This window comes from Callithrix jacchus, chromosome 3, assembly GCF_049354715.1.
Source record: "Callithrix jacchus isolate 240 chromosome 3, calJac240_pri, whole genome shotgun sequence".
Lineage (NCBI taxonomy): Eukaryota > Metazoa > Chordata > Mammalia > Primates > Cebidae > Callithrix > Callithrix jacchus.
In genome coordinates this window covers 46,590,276-46,617,189 of record NC_133504.1, presented here as the reverse complement: position 1 = coordinate 46,617,189, position 26,914 = coordinate 46,590,276, and the positions used below count along the sequence as shown (strand labels likewise).

Here is a 26,914-nt window from a genome sequence, read left to right as displayed (position 1 = left end):
TCAAGGTTACTAAAGGTGTAGGTCTCCTCACTCTAGAGAGAACTTTTTTTTTTTTTTTAAGATACCTTGCTCTTTCTCATCTTTGTCTGGAGGCACAAAAAATTTTGCTAGATCCAAGGCTGTTCAATTATCCATCTCTCCAAGGCATGCCTATACCCTTTCCTTGTCATAGGAATGGAGTAGAGGAACAGGTAGAAGTCAGGAGACTTAGCTGCTTCTTAACCCTGTACTACATTTGTATCTTAGAGAATTCACTTGGTTCCTCCAAGCTTCTGTTTCTACATGTATAAAAATGGGGTAGGCATTATGTAATGTCAGGTCCCTTCTAATTAGATTTAGTAATTTCACAGTAGTTCTGAATTATATTGACTTTTTGTGGATCCAAGAATCTTCTATTCTCCTCCTTCCCTCTTATAAAACATTTCCACAGCTTTTGCTAAAAGTAGAGGAGTGTAAGCATGTGTGGGAGCAAGGGGAGGGCAGAGATGAGTCTGGGCTATGGTGTGTAACAGACCTGATGCCCTTCACTCCCCTGCCCTTCACTCTGCAATGGTAGCATGGGATGCAAAAAACCAACTGACTTGACAGGATAGTCTGACGTTTTGGACATTGAGTGTCTTTCTGGTGTTGGATGCCCCTGTCTTCAGTTCCCCTCTTGTTGTGGTCTGGGTTGTTTGGTGTCTCGATGTCTGTGAAGCATAATAAGACAAAGAGCAGACAGACCTGCTCTTTCAGAGCATCACCAGTGACGGAATAAAGGCTCCTAAGGAATTCTGAGGCGTTGTGTGATGAAGCCATGGCAGCTCCCTCTGGTGAGGGAAAGAAACGTGCCCTCTTCACCTCCTTTGTAGTGCTGAGCCTACCCAAAAGGATGTGTTTTTTCTAGAAGGAAAAGTCTCCACTTTTGGCAGCAGAACCGAAATAGAAAAATTGAGCTTGACCTATTTCCTTAGCGGTGAGTGCCTTGTATTGTCCTCTCAGGCAATATGAAAATCCTTGAACTGGGGAATTGACAGCTGCAATCAGACACTTGCATTGAGGGAAACATCATGAATTTTAATAGGAGTGCCGCTCCTGGATGAGGTTGGGAGAGGAAAAAGAGCCAAGCCAATTCAAACAAAAGGAGCAGAAGGGGCTTTATTACATGAACAGATCATGGCAGTGATGAGAGTAATATTCAAATTATTTATTCCATAACAATTTTGATGATTTAAGAGGGAAGAACTGCTGGACTCTTGTGAAGTGGAAAGAGTTATGAATCTTCCATGATTATTAATCCCACTGTACTGAAGGCAAAGAAGGTGGGTATATCAAAACATGACTTGTTAACAGTAGCAGTCCTCAGATTCCTCACTTTAGTGATACCCAGGAAATGAGCCCGGGAATGGCAGTCACCACTACTCAGATAAAAGTGCTTCCCTTATGGACTCTCCACAGACAGGCAGAGGCACACATGCGCGCCCACAGAGCCAGTTTCTGGATATCCTTTCTGCCCTCTGATGTGCGCAGCACTTCCCCTCCTGGGTAGCCATGCGGCATCCTGTTTGTCCAGGGAGGAAGTGTTGGAATCTGTTCACATTGTCAGACCTCTTGTGAAGCCACTGCTTGTCAGCATGGATATTCCCAAGGTGGTCTCCTAAGCCAGGAAGGTTGTAGAGGCAGTGCTTTTCGTTTCATATCGTAGTCCCACCCACTTCTTTCACACTGCACCCTCCATGCCACTCCCACACTAATGTTTGTCAAAAGTGGGGACTGCTTTCGAAAACTCATGCAACCGTGAGCTACTTTTGTGTTTGTGGCCATGCTTCGTTGAAGAAGGGGACTGAATGGAATCATTTCAGAGTCCCACTTTTCTGAATAAATCACAAAATAATGTTTTAAGTGGAGATGGCACTTAAAAAATACATTAGGCCAGGCATGGTGGTTCACGCATATAATCCCAACACTTTGGGAGGCCCAGGCCTCCCAAAAGATCCACCTCAGGTGGATCACCTGAGGTCAGAAGTTCAAGACCAGCCTGGCCATCATGGTGAAACCCCATCTCTACAAAAATACAAAAATAAGCCGGGCATGATGGCGGGTGCCTGTAGTCCCAACTACTCAGAAGCTGAGGCGGAAGAATTGCTTGAACCAAGAGATGGAGGTTGCAGTGATCATACCATTGCACTCCAGCCTGGGTGACAAACAGAGTGAGACTCCATCTCAAAAAAAAAAAAAAAATTTAAAATCTTTGTTCAGCAAGTTTTTCTGTTGGTTGGACTATTTAGCCTAGGGAGATTTCAACCAAAGAAACCGGTGAGAGCACTGGCTGACTTTCCAAACACCATTTGGGAAGTAATGAAGAAAACAGACTGAACAGAAACAGCAATTGTGGTCTACAGATTCAAGAGGGAATGAATTTTTGGGTATTTGAGCCAGTCTTTCTCCTGTGGCTAGAGGGGAATGAAATGGGTATTTCCATGGTGGGGGGATTGGAACTTATGACAGACTAAGGCAGAACACATGAGAATTGAGGGCTGTCCTTCACCCAGATGAAGAAGGGGCTGCTCTTTGGTCCCCTGCCAGGGCTTGTCAGCCGGTGGAGGTGAGGGAGAAAGAACTTGATGAGTCATTGTCCCAGGCCTCACATGTTTGAAAGTTTCATATTTAGTCTTGAAAAATGATCACGTAATGAATGTATGTAGTTGTCATTTCCGTGAGCTTAAGTAATGTGTTGTGTTTAGTGTAGAATATGTCATGATTCCTGTAGCCTATTTTGGTGTGTCTTCATGCTTTAGTAAGGTGGAAGTGGCCCTGCCTCTTGGCATTGGAGAAGAGCTCTCTCTCCTCACTGTCCCTTGCTCCTTCCTGACTCTTGGCCTGTTTTTCCTGTCCTTAATAGAGCTCCTGCACTGAGGTCTACACGGGCTCCCATTTGTCTTTGCCTGTGCTGTAAGCCACAGTATTCCCTTTAAATTGTGTGAGTTGCCTGAGGCAACCAGCTATGGCAGGAGAAGATAGGTAGATGGAATTGATTGTGGAAGTAACATTTACTTACATTTGGGACTCCACTAATGTTCGAATCCTTGCTTCTGCGCTATGATGCCTCTCTCTTGTCTCATCATATTTGTTCTTGGCCTAAGCCCCATGGTTTTCTGTAGCCATCTCCATGCCTATCCTGGGAGTAAAAGCTGTCCTTCCACCATGAATCTAATACTATGAGCCCTGAGCCTGGAGTCCCTGCCTCTATGCTAGTCATCCATTCATCCATTCACTGTCTATTCCTTACATGCCTATGGCACAGGCGCAGGTACAGGCACAGTGCTGAGTGCTCTGGGTGTAAGAACGAGAAAGATACAGTCTCCAGGTACTGGGTGTCTTTCTAACCCTCCTGAGCTGCTCCAAGCTCATGCTGACCTACCTAAGCCTTTACCCTTGATATTCAATCAGTCCATATCCACCGGCCTAGATTTACAAGTCTCCTTGCCACAACATGAGAATCCAAGGGTGACTTCTGTTGATAATAATGTAGAAATAATGTACCAAAACATCTTCCATGAGAGGGGTGAGATGCCTTAAAGCTGTGGTCAGGCAGGGTGTTCATTCAGGTGCCAAGATGGATTGGAAAATATCCAAGAAGTAAGGAGGCTCTTCTCAGGCTAAATAACAACCTCCTTGTTGGGAAGGGAATAATCAGTCCCAGCTGGAGAAAAGAGACTACATTCCCTTTGCTTTTCCATTGAAATCTAATCTTATGACATGAGTTTCTGACATGAGTAGCATTCTTGCCCAGACTTGTGGCACCAGGGAGGGGATGGTTATTTAAGACAGCTGGCTCCTCCAGCAAGACATAGAGCTTGATGATAAATGCTTACAGACAACTTCCCTTACTTGCTGGTCCCAGTCCCAGTTTAATTGACACCCTTAGAGATTTGCAAAAAAGAAATAGATGTTTCTTTGAGCGGATATCATGTCTCTGAATGCAGGAAAAAGATAAGAAATGCTACATGCATACAGTTCATCAGTATTTCCCAGCTTAAGCAATTCTTCAGGGAGGGATTCCTTTTATGTGTTCCCCGTGAAACAAGTTTCCTCTGCCTTTAAACGCTGTCTTGTGTTATACTGTAGAATAAATCTCATACAATTTTGGTTTTCCTTCCTTTGCTTTGTTTTTTGAAAGGAACTATTTCTATGAATCAGTGATTTTAAGACATCTTGCAGGGTTGTTCCCCCTCCCCCTGAAAACTCAGACTTAGCTCTAACATGAATAATTTTAGGTTTTAGTTATTTAAAAATTCTTTTTCAGAGTTAATTCTTTTGTCATTCAGGAAGTCCTGTTTGGAGAAACAGCTATGCCTAAATATCTAGGCCCAAATGTCAAGCATTTGCTGTACATTTCTTTTTCGTAACTGGAGATGAAGTCTGTGGGCAAGGAATGAATTGATTCAAACATCTTTTCCTCCATCAAAGAAGTTTGGTCACTAAAATGGTTATAACATATACACTAAATTGAACATTCTGAGACAGGCATGCATTTGCAAGAATTTGGAAGTATTATGGGTGCAAAGAATTTATCTTTGCAGTTTATGAAAAGTAATAATGTTAATGATAGAATTACCTCTTAAAAGCAAAAGTTTAAGGATAATAAGATCAATGAACCGAAAAGGAAAGAGTGAGAAAAACTAAGAACTGCTTAGGCTTAAAAATCAATACTTAGTGAAAAAAAGCAAATTTTAAGAAAACATAATCAGTACTTACATAAAAATATAACTTACATAAAAATTTTGAAACATACTAAATAATATTCCTGTTTATCTGTGGACACATACCTCTATAATATGAGGTCTGAAAACATGAATTGGAAGGATATATGCCAAATGCTTGATAGTATTTTCCTGGGGTGGTGGGGAAGGAAGCAGGGGACTGGGGCTGGGGACCAGGAACAAAAGAGAATTTAACTTTGTAATGTTTTGTTTCCATCTATTAAAGGGATCCGAAATAGACATGACCAAATATTTGTTAATTCTGGGGTTGGGAATTATTTGCTGTAAGTCATCAATCCTGAATTAAATATGTGACTTACCTTAAAATGAAACAAAAAGTTTTCTACCTTCATTCTGAAGTTCCACATAAATGGGAGCAGAGGTGCACAACCAACAGTCATAACCCTTCTATGGGTATTTGTATTTTTAGAGTAGGCATTGATAGGCCAATTAATCTAAATGATGAACTATCTTGCTTTGAATTCCTCTAAACTAAGTATTTGTTCTATCAACTTGCAAATCAGTTGAACATATGTTAGCTTAAAAGTTTTGGCTGTATTTCAGGAACAGGTGCCTTTAAACAGGAAAATTTAATTGTGGTATATGCCTCAGCCAATATCAATTTCACTTTTAAAATGTTACCATAAATAATTCAGACAGGCGGCATGCTTTTTGTTTCTGAATAGCCACAGGCATGTAACTTATTCAGACGATTTCTTTGGCTGTAGATGTGAGACCTTCATCTACTAAGAAGGCTGCTCTGGGGAAAAAAAAAATAATTATTGCTTTTCTTGTAAGATTTATGTTGGTTTCAAGATGAAAATTTCAATTCCTTGTCATGTGAAAACAGATGCAGCTATACAAACCAAAATCTTGTTTGCAGCATGGAACTGCCCCACTGATTTTGGAGTCCCAATTTAATCTACTCACTTTGCTGGACCACAGCTTAAATCTGGGAAATCAGCAGAGAGAACTTTGTCATTAGGCCATGTGAAATTTGGGAACTGAAGTTTTTTTTCTTTCCTTCTAATCAAATCCTCTAACTTTGAACTCTTATTTGACACTTAAGTTTCCTAAACTTGAAAGAAATATCTCTCCCTAAGCTCACAAATGTTAAATACAATAAATCAGAAGTTGGTGTTGTAGGGGCTGCTAAAACGGTGATTAGGATTGTCTTTTGATACAAGATACAGCATGTCTTTTTTTTTTTTTTTTTCCTAAGACGGAGTCTTGTTTTGTTGCCAGGCTGGAGTGCAGTGGCGCTATCTCGGCTCACTGCAACTTCTACCTCTTGGGTTCAAGTGATTCTCATGCCTCAGTCTCCCAAGTAGCTGGGACTATGGATGTGTGTTACCACACCCAGCTAATTTTTGTATTTTTAGTAGGGACGGGGTTTCACCATCTTGGCCAGGCTAGTCTCAAACTCCTGACCTTGTGATCCCCCCACCTGCACCTCCCAAAGTGCTGGGGTTACAGGTGTGAGCCATCGCACTAGGCCACAACGTGTCTTTTGATACACGATGCCAAGGGAGGGAAAATAATTTTATTAAGAAGAAATAAAAATAGACAAGATTTCTTTTTTGATAGTGATACTTTTCCTAGAAACCTAAATAGTCCCACTGTAGTGGAATGTGGTGTCTGTGCTATTAGTGATGAATAGTTGGTATGTTCCCAAGTAAGTATAGAATTAACTGATTTATTTTCAAAATAAGTATGGAATTAACCAACCATACCTCCTTAATTGTTGCTTGTCTTAGTCTTGATTCCAACGGTCTTAACTACCTGAATGTGGTCATTGTATGCTAAACAGACACCAAAGGGGTTGACTAATCTTATTTTTATGTATAGAGAATCGGTTCCTAAAAAATGCTGCATGTTTTGCATTTATTTAAAAATTTTAAAGATCATAATATTTGCTAATATATATTTATACTCTTAGAATTTCCAGTTTGGCAGCAAATGGAGTCCCATTCTATTATGCCACTGAAAGTAATGATAAAAATCACAGTTACTGGGGTCCAAAGTGGCTCCGGCCGGAGGTCATGGCGCTCGCGAAGGCGAGGTCATCAGTTCAAGGCTAACCTGAGCAACCTCATAAGCTCAAACTGATTGGCAAAAAAAAAAAAAATCACAGTTACTTTTGCACCAACCTAATGAAACTACGATTGTAACTTGTGTTTGCAATTTGTTTTTAAAGAACTAGTCAGTTTGTTTGAAGATATTAATTACAAAACATATTCAGTATTCCCGAAGGTATAGAAGGTTGACCTAAACTTGTATTGACCTTATGGTATTACTTAGCAGTTGATCCTTAAAAAAAAAAAAAAAAATCCTAGTTATAAGCTTACGTATTTGCCATTCATTTATTCCATGAAAGTAAGACATGGAGCCAGGCACGGTGGCTCACGCCTGTAATCCCAGCACTTTGGGAGGCCGAGGTGGGTGGATCACGAGGTCAAGAGGTCCAGACCATCCTGGCCAACATGGTGAAACCCCGTCCCTACTAAATACAAAAAAAATTAGCTGGGTGTGGTGGCGCGTGCCTGTAATCCCAGCTACTTGGGAGGCTGAGACAGGAGAATCGTTTGAACCCAGGAGGCAGAGGTTGCGATGAGCTGAGAATGCACCATTGCACTCCAGCCTGAGTAACAAGAGCAAAACTCCGTCTAAAAAAAAAATAAATAAATAAGACATGGAAAAACAGTTTGGTTATTTGGGCTTTAGACAAGTATAAAAAATTATCTGACTTACCTTAATAAGCCCTGTTATGCTTTTTTATAGATTGTAAATTACACTGTTAATACTTCTTTAGGGAGACAGTATGTGCTCAAGTACAAAGAACATGTTCCGAGTTAGAGTCTAAATCTCAGCCCCCTCCTTACTGGTGGTATGACTTTGCACAAGTTACCCGCTTTGAGCCTCTTTTTGTAAAATGGGAATGATAGTGCCCACTTGACAAGGTAGTCCTGAGGGTTACATGAAATTCATTGTGTCATTGTGTAGTTAGGTATTCCGTGCTTGTTCCCATTCCAAGCTTGTTTCCATTCCCATTCCAAGTTGTAAATAGAAGATTTTGGATTCGAGAATTGCCAACTTTTGCTTTGGTTCTCAGTTGACTTTTCTGTAACACTTATGATTTTGTTTTGTTTTGTTTGCTTGTTTGTTTGTTCTTTGAAGATGACTGAGTCCCAGAGAGCATTTATTCAAGTTCCAGCCACATCTGCTGGAGCACGTTCCACTGTAGCTTCTTTAGAGTTAAAGCTCATGATCATTGACTCAGTAGGTTTCTTCCGACTTCTTCACCTGAGTTCTTCTAAAACTTTGCTCTATTGTGGCTCAGAACACAATACCCCAAAGCGTAGGCCGCAGAAGCAGCCTGAGAAGCAGAGTTTCTCTCTGACTTTACCCTGCCCTCTGGTCTCTTACCCCTCTTTCTCTCCCAGGCAGGCCATGGAAACTAGAATCTCTTTCCCCAAGGTAGGTTGTAGAAAACAGAACCCCCTTTCCCCAAGGCCAGACATAAAACCGAAAAATGTTCCTCTGACTTTCCCTCCACCTTTCTCTGTAAGAGCTGGCCATACAGAAATTATCTGACCTACCTTGTTTGATAGTAGATCATAAGATCCCCATTTCAGAAAGAGTCCTATCCCAAACGTAGGGGGAGGGACTGCGGCCCAGAGAGGCAGAGAGTCCAGGAAGACTCTGAACAGACAGGCATTGCTGAGTTTCTATACCTCAGTCTACTAGCATTATGTTACACCCTTTGTCCAATAGCATTAAAGTGGATAGCTCTATATTTGGGTCTTTATTCCCAGGGCTCCTGTATCATGTAAAACTATGATTAAATAAATTTCTTACGCTTTTCTTTTGTTAACTTGTCTTTTGTTATAGGAATGTCTACCCTGACCCTTATGATGGGAATCACCTTTCTGCCCCTACTGTGTCAGCCGCCTTCTCTTGGTGGAAAGCTCCAGAATGATTTGAAACCTTTTCCTATAGGAATTAAAGCTGGGGGTAGGGCATGGCTCTCAGCAGGGGGCAGTCAGAGGACTGACATAGAAATGACCTCTTTTACAGGAAGGGTGATGATGGCCTCTCTTCCCAGAATATATTTAGAAGCTCAAGATCTCTGAATTCTTTAAAGCCTTTTCATCCTGTTGATAGAAAGAGGCACTTCCTGAAGCCAAATATTTGGTCTCAGTATTCCATGATTGATCTTAATTGATGAATAGTTACTGTTATGAGAAGGTTGCGCTGAGAAAAGGTTAGATCCAGTCTTTTTTTTCTTTAAGGAAGCAAACCAAATGTAGGGAGTTGTCTGCAGATGCCATTGAGAAGCCCTTTACTGTAAGAACTGTCATCTTTTAGCTTCAGTTCTGTTCCTATGGCAACCACATGGTCCCTGAGTGCCTGCCTGAATGAATTTACAGGAAGCTGAAAACCACTGCTATTCTAAGTGGCTTTCTTCTTGCTGTATAAAGGGTCTTTCCCTTACTGTAGGCCAGCCAACATTTACTGGGAACAAAGAGGGCTATTTAGGCTCATTGTACTCTGGGCCAAGGGTAAAGAAATGGGGAGAATCCCAGCCTCTGCTTACTGATCTGTGAATTTGTTTTTCTGGGGTTGTTGTCACCAGCATTTTGGAAGGACCAAATGACTTATCTTTTCTTTATATCTGATATGATTTCCCTGTTTATTATTATTTTTTATTAAAAAAATGTTTCTTTGAGACAGAATCTCAGTCTCTTGCCCAGGCTGGAGTGCTGTGGTACCATCTCAGTTCACTAAAGCCTTGACCTCCCAGGCTTAAGTGATCCTCCCACCTCTGCCTCCCGACTAGCTGGGACCACAGTTGTGCACAACCACACCCAGCCAGTTACTTGATTTTCTGTAGAAATAAAGTCTCACTGTGTTGCCCAGGCTGGTCTTGAGCTCCTGGCCTCAAGGGATCCTCTCACCTCAGCCTCCTAAAGTGATGGGATTACAGACGTAAACCACTACACCTGGCCTCCCTAATCATTTGAAGCAAAAGTTTTCTCCTAGGGTTAGAGCTGTTTAAGAAAAATGGAGTGGAAGAGAGTCGTGTCTGGAATGATGTTAGTTATGATGTAGTTAATTTGTTGATTTGATAGCTTTCAAGTGTCTAGATGGGCAGTTATTTAAAAGAATGGTCTCCTGCCAGCAATAGAAATAATGATAATGGCTCAGGCAGATTTTAGGTCATCGTTTATTGCATGTTAACATTATTGGTATGTTTTTTGCAGCTTAAAAAAGCTGCATTTCTGCTTGCTTACATGATAGAAAACATATAGTAGAATATTGTTTTTGGGGTTTAAAATGAAATGCAGCTCCCTTTTGGCATTTTATGACTTGTAACATGACCATTTATTAGGGAAAAAAAACTAAGCCTATCAATATAATTTTGTTAAAAGCCTATATAATATTTTTTGTTTCAAAGATAAGCCATTTACTCAATTTCCTTTCTGAGTTCCTTCAAATCCTTTTTAGAAACAAGGTAGAAATATTTTGCTTCTTTAACTACTCTAGATAGAGACAACCTTTTAGCTGAACTCTGATAATTAAAGCATTCAATTTCAGCCGGAGGTAGGGATTTTTGTTCTCTCTCCCTCTTTCACACCCCTCCCCCAAAACACAGTTAAAATTAAAGAAAAGCCATAAAAAATGCGGATATATTCTATACTCCTGATATCCCTCCTCCCATTATGTCTTCTATAAAATGTGGTCCTTGTTCCAAAAGATGGACATTTCAAGAGTGCTAAGATTTTCACCTTTACTTTGTTTAGGTAAGTAGATGGCAGTTTAAACTAGTCTCTCACTGTGATTCAGTGATGTTCCTTTTGAATTTTTATCAGATCTTGGAAAATGTCGATAAAATAGGCTTGGAAAATATCTCCAGAGACCCGCATTTAATGCAACCCCAAGTCTCTGAATAGCACCAAATGTGGAGTGTATTTGCAAATTGCATTGCTTTAAATCCCCGTCATATTGTTGCAGTAGCAGATTTTACAAGTAGTTTTTCTCAAATCATCCTGAAATAATGAAGTGATTTAATTCTTGAAAGAGCTTACATGATGTAAGATCAGTTTTTAGAAAGTTATTTTAAGGTGTCCAGGGCCAAAATTTGATCAACCAAGTATTTACTATATCTTTTATAAGGAGCTATGTAAGGTTTGACTGGTCTGCTCAAACAATTTATAGGTTATTTTGGGATAGAAAACTGACATCATAAATTTGGGAACCAGGACTACCATGAATTATAATGGCTTGATAGGAATCATGTGAGATGAACCCTCTAGAGAGGGCTACCTGGAGAAAGTAGGACTCAAGGCATTTTTTTTGTTTTCTTTTTTCTTTTTACTTATTTTTTGAGACAGAGTCTCGCTCTGTTTCCCAGGCTAGAGTGCAGTGGCACAATCTTGGCTCACCACAACCTCCACTTCCTGGCTCATGTGATCCTCTAGCCTCAGCCCCCTGAGTAGTTGGGACCACAGGTGTGAGCCACCACACCTGGTTCATTTTTCCATTTTTTCGAGAGATGGGGTTTCTCCACGTTGCCCATCCCTAGAGACCCTCTTCAGGCTGGTCTCGAACTCCTGAGCTCAAGTGATCTGCCTGCGTTGTTCTCCCTAAGTGCTGGGATTACAGGTGTGAACCACCATGCCCAGCCTCAAGGCATTGCAATCATTATTCATTCAACAGAAATGTATTAAGCAAACCCTATATGCTAGGTGCTATGTAGTGCTGGAATTATAGTGATGAACAAGACTGCGTCTGCGGTGCTCAGTCTGGTGACAGGTCCAGACACAAAACCAGGCAGTTAACTTCAAGGATAATGTCTGTCTTGATCGAATTAGAGTTTTGAGGAAGCACCTGTATTTGGAGGGGCATTGAAGATTTTTTTGAGGACATACAAAGCTAAAACTTGAACAGAAAGAAATGAAAAATGGACATTATTATGTAGCCACTTAAAATAGTGTTCCTTTTTCTCTCTCTCAGAAAAATATATTTCAACTTTTCTAAATGCAATCCCCTATAATATAAATAGTAGCTCTTTTAAGAAACTAAAATATTTAGAATGTTAGAGCAGGAAGGGATCTTAGAGAAATCCACCTTACTTTGACACCAACTGCTGTGTACTTCTGGAAAGAGTAAGAAACACAAGATTTTCAGAGGGTCAATGGGTCAGAAAATGAGTGTCAGTCTTGTGTTTCTTACTTTTACCCCCTAACACACCCCAGTCTGTTTCAGAATGTGAGTGTCCAAGAAAGGAAGATTATCTCTGTGTGTCCTCTGCCTTTTTTGTTTTGAGGAAAGGGTTTATTATGCTATTAAAGATGGATTGTATTAGTTGGTTTAATTGACTCACAGTTCAGCATGGCTGGGAGGCCCAGGAAACTTACGATCATGCCAAAGGGGAAGAAAATATGTCCTCCTTCATGTCATGGCGGGAAGGGGAAGAACAAGCCAAGGTGGGGAAAGCCCCTTATAAAACCATCAGATCTTGAGAGAACAAACTCACTATCACAAGAACAGTGTGGGGTTGGTCCCCCACCCCCATGATATAATTACCTCCCAGGAGGTTTCTTCTCCAACTCATGGGGACTACAATTTGGATTACAATTAAAGATAAGATTTGGGTGGGGACACAGAGCCAGACCATATCATGCATAGTATTTTTTTTTTATCAGACCTCAAGCCTCTTTCACACATGTTTTTGTATCTTTTAACAGAGACCAAATAGGGAAAGAAAAAGAGTGACTGTGGCAAGCTATTAAGAACTAGCACTGAAATTATGGCTCGTACCTATTCACCCTAACCTAATTAATCTATCTACTAAAGGATAAAAAAATTACTGTTTTAAGTGGCCTTCATTCACTTGGAAAGCTTAGATGTGCACCTATAGATACATTATTTCTCACTTGGCTGTTTCCCCATTAGATCCTACTGATTGCTTTAATTGTGTACCTTAGCAGAAATACTGCTTTCCCCTCATTTATATAGCTTGCTTTCATAGGCCACATGACATCCATTATTCCTGATGAGCTTCTGGAAGAGTTAATTCTTCCTTGCATCATAGAAAGAATTTAAAGGCAAACATTAAGAGGCCTTCTGAACTGATACATTTTTCCTCACCCTCCTAAGAATGATTCTGAGGTATGTATTGATTTTTTTTTTCCTCAGATGGATTTAGTGACCTGGGCCATACCTCAGTGTTAAACCTCAGTTTAAAAAATTAAAGATAAAAGGAACAAACAAATTACCAGAGTTAAAGAACACAGAATATGTTGCAAAACATAGAAGAATTAATTTAGTGTCCAAACATGAGCTATTTTAAAGGTACTGAATATTTTATGGGTTCTCTTTTTATCAAGTAGTGTTCCTTTATTCCCATAATAGGGTGTTTGTCTGATATAACATTCACCCTGTTATAACATTTTGAACTGTAATTATTAGTTGTCTTGTCCATTTTCACCACAAGACTGTCTGCTTCTTGTCTTTCATTTATGCCTGGCATATTATAGTAGGCATTTGATTGATGTTAGAATGAATGAATGTACAGTAGCAAATTTATGTGGCTCTCCTTGGTGAGAGAGAGTTATTTTAGTTTATACCGGATCCTGGACATTTTATCAGATGTTCTACATTAAAAAGTATCAACTGAGTTTGAGCACTGCTAGGAACAGTTAAAATATACAGTCCCAAGCTGGGCACAGTGTCCCATGTGCCCAGCACTTTGAGAAGCCAAAGTAAGAGAATCACCTGAGCCCAGGAGGTTTAGGTTGCAGTAAGCTGTGATCATGCCACTGCACTCCAGCCTGGGTGACAGAGTGTGACAGTGTCTCAAAATGTGTGTGTGTCCGTGTGTGTGTGTGTCTGTGTCTGTGTGTATCTGTGTCTGTGTGTGTGTTGTGTGTAGTCCCATACACTTGTGAAATTTAAGCATTGGCAAATAATGATTCCATTAGACCAAAGAGATCTAGTATTGTTAATTATACAAATATAATTTTAGCATAAAAATAAGATTGATTTGCTTACAACAGTTTATTTACATTATCTAAAAAATGTTCATATTTTGCATGCAGCTCATAAACCAAACCAATGCTTTGCTTTAATAAAGTGAAATCTTTCTTATCCATTTTATAGTTGTTTATTTTTGTTTTTTTGAGGGAGAGTCTTGTTTGTCATCCAGACTATAGTGCAGTGATGTGGCTCACACAGTCTTCCTGCCTTGGCCTCTGAAAGCTCTGGGAATATAGACATAAGCCACTGCACCCGGCCCATTTTATGACTATTTTAGGGAGCTGTTGGTAGACTGTGTTCTTTAATGATATTTCCACAGGGCTTTTGTACATTTCTTTCCCTCTGTTTGGAATACTTCCCCTACAGATATTCACGTGACTTGCTTCCAGTATTTTGTTCAAGTGTCACCTTTGCCATGAAGCCTTTCCTGACTACCCTCTTTAGTATTGCAGCACCCAACCCCTGCATTCACTACTCCCCTTCTGTGCTCTTTATCTTCTGTTGTGACATACATTTACCTATGCATTTTGGTTATCATGCACTTCTCACACTTCCTCAATGAGCTTGAAAATTTTTGTCTCTTTTCTTCTTCCGTTACTGATGTATCCTGTAGCACCAAGAGTAGTGCCTGGCACATAATCAGTGCTCACTAAAAACACTTTGAATGAATGGCGGCAGAAGTTGTTTAATATCTTGTGAGATGTGTCCCTGTCCCACATATACCTGAGACATGTTTTGTTTCTCATATGTATCTTTTATTCACTTTATAGGTATTATTTCTTTGTGAGTAGCAATGACTGAATTGAGGCATATCAGAACCTAATTGAAAATTGTGGCCAGGTATGGCAGCTCACATTAGTAATCCCAACACTTTGAGAGGCTGAGGCGATTAGATTGCTTGAGCCCAGGAGTTCGAAACCAGCCTGGGCAACATAGTGAAACCTCATCTTTACAAAAAATACAAAAATTAACCAGCTGTGGTGCAGCACGCCTGTAGTCCCTGCTACTCAGGAGGCTGAGATGTGAGGATCCCTTGGGCCTGGGAGATGGAAGTGGCAGTGAGCCACGATTGCACCACTGCACTCCAGCCAATGTGACAGAAAGAAGAAAAAAAAATTGTATAATTTGGTTAACTGCTTAACCAAATAGGCATTCAATGACTAGAACCTGAATCAAAGGGAGGCAGACATCTTACACACACTATGTTTGGGAATCCAAACTTAAACTGACCGGTGAAATCATTAAAAGGTCAATTGAAAACTAAATAAACCTCTATGGGGAAAAGAATTACCTCTTTGGTATATTATGCTCCTAAGACTTGTTAAATGCTTTTTTTCCACAAGTAAGTTAATTTGATTATTTACTGTCATTTATTCTAGTCAAATGCCAACTAATTTAGTACCAGATGAAATATTTCCTTGTAATAAAATCAATTAAACATTAACTGATTTTTTTTCAAACAGATTCATTCAGGTATATTTTTAAAAATTCAGTTATTCATGCTAAATTAATTGCAACAAAGTGTAATTTTTCTTTTTAAAAAAATTGTATTAAACTTTAGTAGATACATTTTACTTGGCCAAAAAAGTAAAACTGGGTTAAATTCCATATTTATTGAATATATGTATGTGCAAAATAAAACAGAAATATAAAATAGACAACTATAACACAAGACAATGACTACAAATAAGGTAGAATGAGTAAGAACTGTAAGTAGAAAGGTGACCTGTGGGATTTCAGATGGTAAAACAGCATGCTGTCATCTTGAAAGCAGAGATGCAGAAGCGGAGGACCTGCATCTGCGTGGCCGGGTTTTCATTTGTTACCTGTGTCTGGTCAAGTTTCTCTCTTTAGATCTGTTTTCTTATTTATAAATGAGGGATGATAATAGTATCAACCTCATGGGATTGTTGTAGGGATTAAGATAATACATCTTACCATATAGACAGAGAATTCAGAGAGGTTGACCGATGCCTAGACTTAGGAAGTCTTAAACATAAGTGGTGGTGAGGGCAGTGGATAATGTAGCTGTTGTACCACTCACCCAGAGAAGTTACTGTGTGTCTGAGAACTCAGTTCCAATAGGAGCAAGCCCACACTGAGCCACAGTTCATTTAGCAAACATGTTTCAAGCACCCACTAAAGCCAGGAACTCTACTAGAGCCAAGGGAACGATGAACAGAGAACACCCAAGCCCTCCTGGTGGTCATGGCACTAAAGGGTGGTCAGACTGGGCGTGGTGGCTCACACCTGTAATCCTAACACTTTGGGAGGCCAAGACGGGAATATTGCTTAAGCCCAGGACTTTGAGACCAACTTGAACTATAGGACATCATAGGGAATCCTGTCTCTTAAAAAAAAAAAAAATAGCCAAGTGTGGTGGCTGTGGTCTCAGCAACTCAGGAGGCTGAGGTGAGAGGATCACTTGAGCCCAGGAAGTTGTGGCTGCACAGTAAGCCATGATCATGCTACTGCACTCCAGCCTGGGCAACAGAGTTGAGACCGTGGAGAGAGAGAGATGGATGGATAGATAGCTGTGAGAAAGGCCTGGGAAACAGTGTAAGGAACGGCAGGAATGGTGGTAAGAGCCAGCTCTGAAGTTAAAAATAGCCCAGATGTCCTTAACTGTTGAAAAAATTGAACAGAATATTGTATATCCATACCACGGACTATTCCGCTACAGAAAGAATGAACCACTGATAAATGTTACAACGTGGATAAACCTTAAAAACATGCTAAGTAAAAGAAGCCAGTCACCAAATATCAAGTATCTTATGGTTCCATATACATGAAGTGCCTAGAATTTACAAATCTGCTGAGCTAGAAAGTAGAATATGGGTGCCCTTCATGGGGAGTGACTGTGAATGGGTGTGGTGTTTCTTTTGGGGATGATGAAAATATTCCAAAGCAAATTGCAGTGATAGTTGCATAACTCTGAATATATTAAAAGACGTTGAATCGTGTACCTTAAATGGGTCAATTGTGTGGTGTGTGAGTTACAGCTCAGTAAAAGCTTTTAAAAAACCAATACAACATAGTAGTTTGGGAGACCAAGATGGGAGGATCACGTGGGGCCAGGAGTTAGAGACCAGCCTGGGCAACATACAGAGATCCAATCTCTACTTGCCTGCAGAGAGAGAGAGAGAGAGAGGAGGGAGGAGGGAGGGAGGGAGGGAGGGAGGAAGAGAAGAGAAGAGAGAGGGAGGGAGGGAAGAGACGAGAAGAGAAGAGAAGGGAAGAGGAGGGTGGGAAGAGAAGAGAGAGAGTGGGAGGGAGGGAAGAGGAGAGGAGAGAGAGAGAGAGAGAGAGAGGAGAAGAGAAAAGAGAGAAGAGAAAGAGAAAGAGAGAAAGAGAAAGATTTAGCCAGGCATGGTGGCATACACCTATGGTCCCAGCTACTCAGTAGGTTGAGGTGGGAGGATCACTTAAGCCCAGGAGGTTAAGGCTGCAGTGAGCCAAGATTGTGCCATTGCCCTCCAACCTGGGTGACAGAGCAAGACCCTGTCTCAGAAGGAACAAACAAACAACCCACTAGCACTGTGTGGGCAGGCAACCCAAAGTCATCTTGACGTGGCTGTGGCGTGAACAGAAGAAATGGCAAAGACAAAGTTGAGGGTCAGTTGAATGCGCCCTTAGAAGGAGCATTAGCTTCTCATGAAGCCATTGAGGGCTGAGTGATATGTGGTCACCCAGTCATTCCTGTGAGAGACTTAATATATTGACACCTGTGTAGATGGGAATGACAGATACCAGGAATCGATAAACCTGTTACAGGGCAATGTCAAGAGGCCAGGTAAGAGAGAAGGAACCAAGGAGTATAAATAGAGACGCTTGCAAACCATGTAAGAAGTAAAAAGGCCTAAATGTGAGTGGTTGATGAGGAAAGGAGAAAGCATGACTCCCTGAATTCTAGCATAGGTGAAGGGGCGTGTGCTAATGCTAACAAGGATAGAGCAGGAACAAAGACAAATGCAATTCTTAAAGGCCCCCGACACTAGCCAGAGCCGTTTCAGTGAGATAAAGAAGCCACATACATCTTGCTTGAAGAGAACCGGAACAATCAGGCAGTCTCTGTGCCTGTTCCACTTACTGTGTGTACAGTCAACTTTTTGGAATTGCAAAAAGGCATGTCATTTGGGTCACTTAAGTACTATGACTTGAGCCATCTACATTGTATCTAGTTTACTTTCCTCTCTCTGGAGCATTGTTTCTTAGCTCTGTAGTGAGACCTATTTTTTCCCCAATAAAAAGCTAAATAGTGACTAAGAAAACTTAAGGAATATTGAGATTTCTCAGCCTGTCCAAGTACCAGAGCAATGTTTGCTTTTCCCTAACTTTATTGGAAATAAATTATTTCTGAAAAAGAAATCTTATCACATATCCCATTGAAAAACTGGTAAAAAAAAATAGAGCCTATCTGTCTCCAAACTCCTAGAAAATGGTTCTTCTGGTCACCACTGGGATAAATGCATGAATGTGCTCCCTGGGATAGATCCAGGTTCTATGGAGCTGAAACGGATGCAGTATAGAAGGGGGTGGGCTTTTTGAAAAAATGAGAAATGGGGCCAGGCACGGTGGCTCATGCCTATAATCCCAATACTTTGGGAGACCGAGGTAGGTGGATCATAAGGTCAGGAGATCAAGACCCTCCTGGCCAACATGGTGAAACCCCATCTCTACTAAAAATACAAAAATTATCTGGGCATGGTGGCATGCACCTTAGTCCCAGCTACTGGGGAGGCTGAGGCAGGAGAATCATTTGAACCCAGGAGGTGGAGGTTGCAGTGAGCTGAGATTGTACCACTGCTCTCCAGCCTGGTGACAGAACAAGCGCGGTGGCTCAAGCCTGTAATCCCAGCACTTTGGGAGGCCGAGGCGGGTGGATCACGAGGTCAAGAGATCGAGACCATCCTGGTCAACATGGTGAAACCCCCGTCTCTACTAAATATACAAAAAATTAGCTGGGCATGGTGGCGTGTGCCTGTAATCCCAGCTACTCGGGAGGCTGAGGCAGGAGAATTGCCTGAACCCAGGAGGCGGAGGTTGCAGTGAGCCGAGATTGCGCCATTGCACTCCAGCCTGGGTAACAAGAGCGAAACTCGGTCTCAAAAAAAAAAAAAAAAAAAAAAAACCAAAGAATGTGAAATTGAGACCACATATTCAGATACAAGGCCTTGGAAGATCCCTGAAGCTTAAGCCTCATTAGCTTCATGGCAGATCTTCCTTTGATCTTGATAACGATGGTGGAAGGGGTGATGGGCTGAGCATTAACACATTGAGCACTCACAGGCTAGGCATTCTTCCAAGCAGTTTTTATATATTAATCTTTGAAACAATCCTGGGTATGGTAGCAGAGGTACAGAGAAGTCATGCCTGTGCTCACACAGTGGGAAGCAGAGTTGTTAGGAGAGAGAAGAAGGGCAGTATGGAAAAGAACACTAAACTGAGAGCAGAAGTCTTCATGAATGCCAGCTTTGCCACCCCTCTGTGGGGAACCTGGGGGGAAAACCACCTACCATTGCATGTACGTCCTTGACTTCACCTGTCAAACAGGAATATTGATGCATGTCATGACTCCTTCAGTCTGTTGTTCTGAGGTCGAGAGAATGTGTGAAAGTACATTGTGAGGGTAAAGTGCTTAGAAACGTGGTATATTACATAGCTTTCTCTTCCGCCTCAGTACTATAGCTGAGGCTTAAACTTTCATTTAATTTTGCTTACTTTTCATTTCACTTCTAATGTTTCTAATTTATTTCTTGGACATGATTTTTGTTCTCAGGTTACTTGTCTGCAAGACTTTTTTGGTGATGACGATGTTTTTATTGCATGTGGACCAGAAAAATTCCGTTATGCCCAAGATGACTTTGTCCTGGATCATAGTGGTAAGGCAATTCTTCAGCTAATTCGTTGACCATCTTTGTAACCGCTGAAATGAAGGCTTGGGATTTAGCTTCTCAGTTGGTGCATGTTAAGAAGTCTGGCCTGTTGAGGGAAGATGATGTTGGCAGTACTGTTTTTGAACCAGTGAAAATAAGGAATAACATGGACGCATTTGCCTACTTAAAAAAAAGAAAAAGAGTAACCTAATGCATAATTCAAGTAGTTTTCACTTTTAGCAATTTTGGTTCCCTTTCTTATTGCATTGTTTTGCTGCTGAAATGTTCCATGCCTTTCTTTAGAATGGTGGTTGGCTCTGCGACCTTAAATGCATGGATAGTGTTTAACATGAAACCGTTGTTCATTTTTTGTGATGTGTATGCATAAGGAAATTTATATTAAAAAGAAATAGATAAAAGGCTAATAATTGTTCATGGTGATTATCTGAGGTGTCTTTTAACCTCATTGGGGTTTTTTGGTAGCAACTTTTTTTTTTTTAATTGAGACAGGGTCTCCTTTTGTCTCCTGTCCTGGCGTGCAGTGGCATGATCATAGCTCACTGCAGCTTCAACTACGCTCCTGAACTCAAGTAATCCTCCTTCCCCAGCCTCCTGAGTAGCTGGGACTAAAGGCATAAACCACCATGCCAGGGTAATTTTTAAATTTTTTGTAGAGAGAGGATCTTCCTATGTTGCCCAGGCTGGTCTTGAACTCCTGGCCTCAAGTGATCTTCCTACTTCAGCCTCCCAATGTCCTGGGATTACAGGCCTGAGCAACTTTCACCCAGCTGGAAACTTTAAAAAAATACCATATAGATAGATAGATAGATAGATACATACATACATACATACGTACATACATACATACAGTCATGAACTGTGTAAGGATGCTTTCTTTGTTCAGTGATGGACTGCATGTATGATTGTAGTCCCATGAAGATTTTTACCATATGTTCTCTATATTTAAATGCACATATCCTTACCATTGTGTTATGGTTGCATACAGTATTTGGTACAGTAACATGCTATACAGGTTTGTAGCCTAGGAGCAATAGACTATACCATATTGTCTGGGTGAGTAGTAGGCTACACCATTTAGATTTGTGTATGTATACTCCATAATATTCACATGACAAATAAATTGCCTAATAATGCAATTCTCGAATGTATCCTCATCATTAAGTGACATGTGACTATATTTAGAAACAAAACTATTTCATGAGTGAGGTGAAAAAATCCTCTTTTCCTGACTTTGGCCAATATATGGAATTTTCGAGTAGTATTTGGCAATAATAATCTCAATTATTTCATATGTTTCTCAATTATTTCGGGAATACTGTTTTACCCTATTGTCTTAAATTACTTCAAACCTATTACAGTAGTTGATTATTATAGCTGATAGTAAATTCAGCTTCCTCTTTAAATGAAGTAAAATCATTACACATATCATGTTTCAGAGGAGAGGGATCTTAGAGAGATGGTCTACCTGTTTAATTTTATAAATGAGGAAAGTTGGCTTTAAAAAAAGTTAAGTAGACAGTAAACAGCTTCTAAGTCGTAGTGTTTCTGAGAGTCCAGAATTAGAGAACTATACCCAAATAAATACAGTGATACATAAGCTTTTAAAATTTTGCAAGGATACATTCTGTGGTACCAAACGCCCTTCTTGTTGCATCTTATCAGTCACTCGTGAGCTTGGGGGCGGGAGGGGGGTCATTTATCTATTCTTTTTGTTTTTCTGTTTTGCTTTTTGTCTTTGCCAAATTTGATGGTTTCTGTATTGTATTCTGTTGGACTGGCCCTATTTCAGGCTGATGTTACCACTGGAAAGTCCTTGATTATCGATAGTGTCCTGTTATGTTACCTGTGCTAATGCTGTCCCTCATTCCTATGTGATTAAGGTTAAATAAAATAGGCATTTATATATCATCTGTATTTTACATCTTTCTTAAATTTAGCTTTAGTTTCATATTTCTTTGATGTCAGTAGTAGTCATTTTGAAAGTTGAGACACTGAGACTAAATACGTTCTAGGTTATAAAGTTAATATGCATAACAATAACATTTGTTGAGCCACTTACTAGGAATGTAAAGCATTGCACTCAGTGCTTCATGGATCTAAGCCACTTGGAACGTGGGTAGTTTTTGTTGATGGTGATCAGGGCCTGCGATAGTTAGAAGATGGTGAGAGCTATTGATTTCTTCCCTCTCTATCTTGAGTTACTTAACCTTCTGCAAAGTGGGGATTGATAATGGCTATTTTATAAGGTTTTGTGAGCCTTAAATGAATTATTATATGCCATGCAGTTGGGAGAGTGCCTGTCACATAGTAATATGTGTCTACTGCTATTGTTGTTAATAATGTTACACCGACACCATTATGTGGTAAAATTTTACTCTGGTTTTACAATGAGCAGGTCTCAGACTTAGTTCTGCCACACTCACATTTATTAGGAGGCAAAGATTTGTTTTTGTCAGTTATTTAACGTGTGTTGTACTCTTAATGAAGTCTCAACTCTGTGCTTTTAGGCTTCTGACAACATCTTGCTTTAAAGGTCCATTCAGAATCCATGGAATTCAGTTTACTTGATCTTAGTGAAGTAACAAAATCCTTGATTAAGAGTTAGAGACAGGATTGGTTCCAATTCTTTTTTTTTTTTGGAGAGAGAGTGTAGCTCTGTCGCCAGGCTGGAGTGCTTCAGTGGCATGATCTTGGCTCACTGCAACCTATGCCTCCTGGGTTCAAGTGATTCTTCCACCTCAGCCTCCCAAGTAGCTGGGACCACAGGTGAGTGCCTCCACACCCGGCTAATTTTTGTAGTTTTAGTAGAGATGGGGTTTCAATATGTTGGCCAGGATGGTCTCGATCTCTTGACCTTGTGATCCGCCTGCCTCGGCCTCCCAAAGTGCTGGGATTACAGGCATGAGCCACCACGCCCAGCCCCTGGTTCCAATTCTTTTTTTTTTTTTTTCTTTTTTTTTAAAGACGAGGTTTCACCATGTTGGTCAGGCTGGTCTTGAACTCCTGACCTCAGGTGATCTGCCAGCCTTGGCCTCCAAAGTGCTTGGATTACAGGCGTGAGCCACCACACCCAGCCCTCCAATTCTTAAACCTAGGATGTAACTCTGACATTCTAGGTTGCTGGCTCTTGATATTTATGTATCCTGCTTGTATAAAATAGTAGCACTGCATTTAAGATGTTTCTAATAAACTATGCACACATTTAAACAGTTGGATACTTTTAATATCCACAATGCTAATTAAGAAAAAGTGGCTACCTTTGTCTAAGGTTTTGATTAGTCTTTCAAATGCTGACTAGCCTCCCCTTGGGTGTATTTTCCTGATTAATGTACTTGTCAGTTTACTGTCCCTGAGGTATAAACTAAAATTAATCCACATTTTAAATTTCTTGCATAAATTGAAGTATTTTAGAGTAAACTACAGACAGCATGTTATCTAATTTAACCCTTATAACAAGTCTGTGATACAAATTTTATTCTTACCCATTTCTTTGAGAAAAGAACCCCTGAGGGTTAGAACAAAGGCCCCCTAGTTAACAAATGTCAAATCCATTCATCTAAAATCTGTACAACTCCAAAACTCATGTTCTTCATTATTTGAATTAGAAGTGATTACTTTAGCTATAATTACTTCTGGTACTCTAAATATTATTTTAGTTGGTGATTTATGGAAAGAACAGTTATTGTTTAAAGCTATTTTCCTCAGCCAGGCATGGTGGCTCACACCTGTAAATCCCAGCATTTTGGAAGGCTGAGGCAAGTGAATCACCTAAGGTTAGGAGTTCTAGACCAGCCTGGCCAGCATGGTGAAACCCCTGTCTTTACTAATAATAGAGAACACTAGCTGGGTGTGGTGGGTGCCTGTAGTCCCAGCTACTCGGGAGGTTTAGCCAGGAGTATCACTTGAACCCAGGATGCAGAGGTTGCAGTGAGCCGAGATCGCACCACTATACTCTTGCTTGGGTGATAGAGCCAAACTCCATCTCAAAAAAAAAAAAAAGGGAAAGTTATTTTCCTGGTTTTTGATGTTCTATACTTTGAGAAGATGGAAAGTAATTCAGGAAGGGGTTCATAAATTAGAGTCCCATACCCTTTTAATATAAGATAATCAAGAAGTTGGAGAGCATAATAAAATTGTAGTCTTTGCCTTCAGTGCTACTACGAAGATAGTTGCACAGGTATAGATTAGGCTGTGGAAGTTTGTGTGTTTCAGGTTAGGACATTGGCATTTCTGTACTTAATTAGCTCCATCTGGAACAATGAGGCAAAGTCCCAAGATCTGTAGGCTGAAGGTAAACTCAGGTGTAATTTTGGGACAATTGCTTTGTATGTTCATTTGTTTAACAGCAATAGAGGAATTATCAGGTAATGGTTCTGATCAGTAAACAATTACTTGTAAATCTGCTTTTGGTTGTTATTAAAACCAGATTAAGTTAATACACTTTTGTTTCTTTCTAGAATGCCGTGTCCTGAAGTCATCTTATTCTCGATCTTCAGCTGTTAAATATTCTGGATCCAAAAGCCCTGGGCCCTCTCGACGCAGCAAATCACCAGCTTCAGGTAGTTAATGGAAAAGGAATAGATGGCCATAGAAGGAACAGATCATTTTCCTTATGTTTTCTCTCACTTTTATGAATTAGTAGTCTTTGCCAGGCTCGTATGTAGCCAGGTTAGAGAAAAACAGAGATGACATGACTTTTAAAACCAAAAGTTAAGTCTGTTTCCCCAAGTTGTAATAATTCTCCTAAGAGAATTGTGTGGTTTTGTTCTGACACATTTTCTTGAGAACAGCCTGATGATCTAAATTCTGCTGGTATTTGCGTAGAAGTGTTTCACATTTTGACCTCTGTATACTGCATTTTGAATTTTGTGGTTATGATTGTGGATAATTATTTTCTTAACATTACCTCTTATTTTTTTAAAACACATGCACACACTCTACCCAAAAATGTATTTACTTGATACATTTCCACTGGGTCCTCCTTCATCACGAGCTACAATCATAGCAATGATTATTGTTAAAAAGTAGTACTTTGTTTATTTAAGAGTCAGACTTACCTATAATTAATTTTCTTGAAGGTCCTAAGCCTATAAATTTGTCATAATTTTGACTGCACATTTTTAAAAATTAAAAACATCCATAAATAATATATTGATATCTTATGGGTATGTTTATAGTAATTAAGTCTGTTGGGCTGGGTGTGGTGGCTCACGCCTGTAATCCCAGCACTTTGGGAGGCCGAGGCTGGCAGATCATGAGGTCAGGAGATTGAGACCATCCTAGCTAACATGGTGAAACCCCATCTCAACTAAAAATACAAAAAATTAGCCAGGCATGGTGGCACGTGCCTGTAGTCCCAGCTACTCGGGAGGCTGAAGCAGGAGAATTGCTTGAACCTGGGAGGCAGAGGTTGTAGTGAGCCGAGATTGCACCACTGTACTCCAGCCTGGGTAACAGAGCAAGACTCTGTCTCAAAAAAAAAAAAAAAACATGGTATCAGTAACAATGGTCTTGAACATCAGACTTTATAAAATACCAAGTTTTTCAGACATTCCACTATTTGCTCTGTCCCCTTTAAGCACCCCCTCCCCCGCTCCTTTCTGTAGGGCAGGTTGTTTTACCCATTTTGTACACGCATTTAGAGCTGCTGAATAACCACTCTCCTTACTGTCTTCTGCTCTGTGTATACTGCATGTGTACAGTAAAGCGGGGTGGCCACTACTCCAGTGCCTATTCTACAGCCAAATCCCCAGGTGAGCCATGACTACTGTGGCTTTGTTGCTCTGCTGGGTTTTTGTTTTTGTTTTTTTGCCACTTTTCTGTTTCCTTTTGCTTCATTTCCATGAATGTATCTGGCTTATTCCAGTGCACATCTGTGTGGTTTGAAATGCTTTGCATTGCATAGGACACTTTAGTCTTCTCTATTTATTAGAGAACCAGTTTCCATCAGAAGATTACCAAGTGCCTGTCTGTATAGTCAGGAACACAAAGTGGTTGAGGAAACGTATCACCTCAAGGGGTCCATCTTCCAGTTAATTTTGGGAAATGTGTTACTGAAAAAGGCTTAACTTTTTGGTAATATGAAAATGGCCATAGAAGCAATTTTGCTCTTCTATGCTCATCCCCTCCCCACCCTGGGGTTAACAGTTTAGGACACTGAAATCTTAGAATTGGAAGTACTTCATAATAACATATGCCAGAGTAGGATTATGAGGTGTTTCTTGTACATACAGGGAGGCAACACTAATATTTCTAGTTGTCAAATATTTATTTTCCTCGAGTTATAGACTCAACCTATTCGCTCTAAAAATGTGACAGCTGACAATATGAGTATTTTTATCTGAAGATATCTCTTCCATTAACCTTATTTCAAATTGTACCATGTTTTCTGTAAAGTATCTTAAAACTGAGAAAGCTAATATATATATAATATGGGACTTGCATAAATACATTGACCTAGGCTAATCAAAGGGTAGACGTAGTTTTGGTGACAACTTTACAGGTGCTTATTACATCAGTAAAAGCGATTAAGTAGCTGCACAAGGAGGTAACACCTGTGGTCCCAGCTACTCTGAAGCTGAGGCAGGAGGATCCCTTGAGGCCAGGAGTTTGAGGCTGTAATGAGCTATGATGATAATGCCTGTGAATAGTCACTGCACTCTAGCTTCGGTAATGTAGGAAGGCCCTGTCTCTTTAAAAAAAAATTTTAATGAAAGGGAGAGTGGTTCAAGAATCAGGTATGATAGGCCGGGTGCAGTGGCTCAAGCCTGTAATCCCAGCACTTTGGGAGGCCGAGGCGGGTGGATCACGAGGTCAAGAGATCGAGACCATCCTGGTCAACATGGTGAAACCCCATCTCTACTAAAAATACAAAAAATTAGCTGGCTATGGTGGCATGTGCCTGTAATCCCAGCTACTCAGGAGGCTGAGGCAGGAGAATTGCCTGAACCCAGGAGGCGGAAGTTGCAGCGAGCCGAGATCGTGCCATTGCACTCCAGCCTGGGTAACAAGAGTGAAACTCTGTCTCAAAAAAAAAAAAAAGAAAAAGAATCAGGTATGATAATTCAGTTTTGTCCCCCTGAGGTCCAAAGAGAAAAATTAACATATTAAACTAAAAAACAGTTTCATAGCCACATTTGTCCTACAGACCATTAGTTCCAGAAGATAGCCTAATAAATGTATACATAACTCTGAAGTTGAATTTATAATACTTAGAAACTGACTAAGGAAAAT

At 40.3% G+C, this 26,914-nt stretch overlaps 1 protein-coding gene across 8 annotated transcripts in view; it reads left to right on the top strand.

Moving 5' to 3' along the window:
• Positions 1-26,914, top strand: part of DCLK2 (doublecortin like kinase 2) — a 192,086-nt gene that overhangs the window by 109,209 nt on the left and 55,963 nt on the right. For 4 of the 8 annotated variants that reach the window (XR_013532863.1, XR_618336.5, XM_008992612.5 and 1 more), the window contains exons 3-5: positions 19,564-19,666; positions 24,139-24,240; positions 25,384-25,434. Coding sequence is in view for 4 of the 8 variants with exons in the window: in XM_008992612.5 (XP_008990860.1) it covers positions 19,564-19,666; positions 24,139-24,240; positions 25,384-25,434 (256 nt within the window). In the remaining 4 variants the exon portion in view is untranslated. The remainder of the gene's footprint in view (positions 1-19,563; positions 19,667-24,138; positions 24,241-25,383; positions 25,435-26,914) is intronic. The other 4 variants (XR_618337.5, XR_013532864.1, XM_008992614.4 and 1 more) reach the window with 1 other exon arrangement.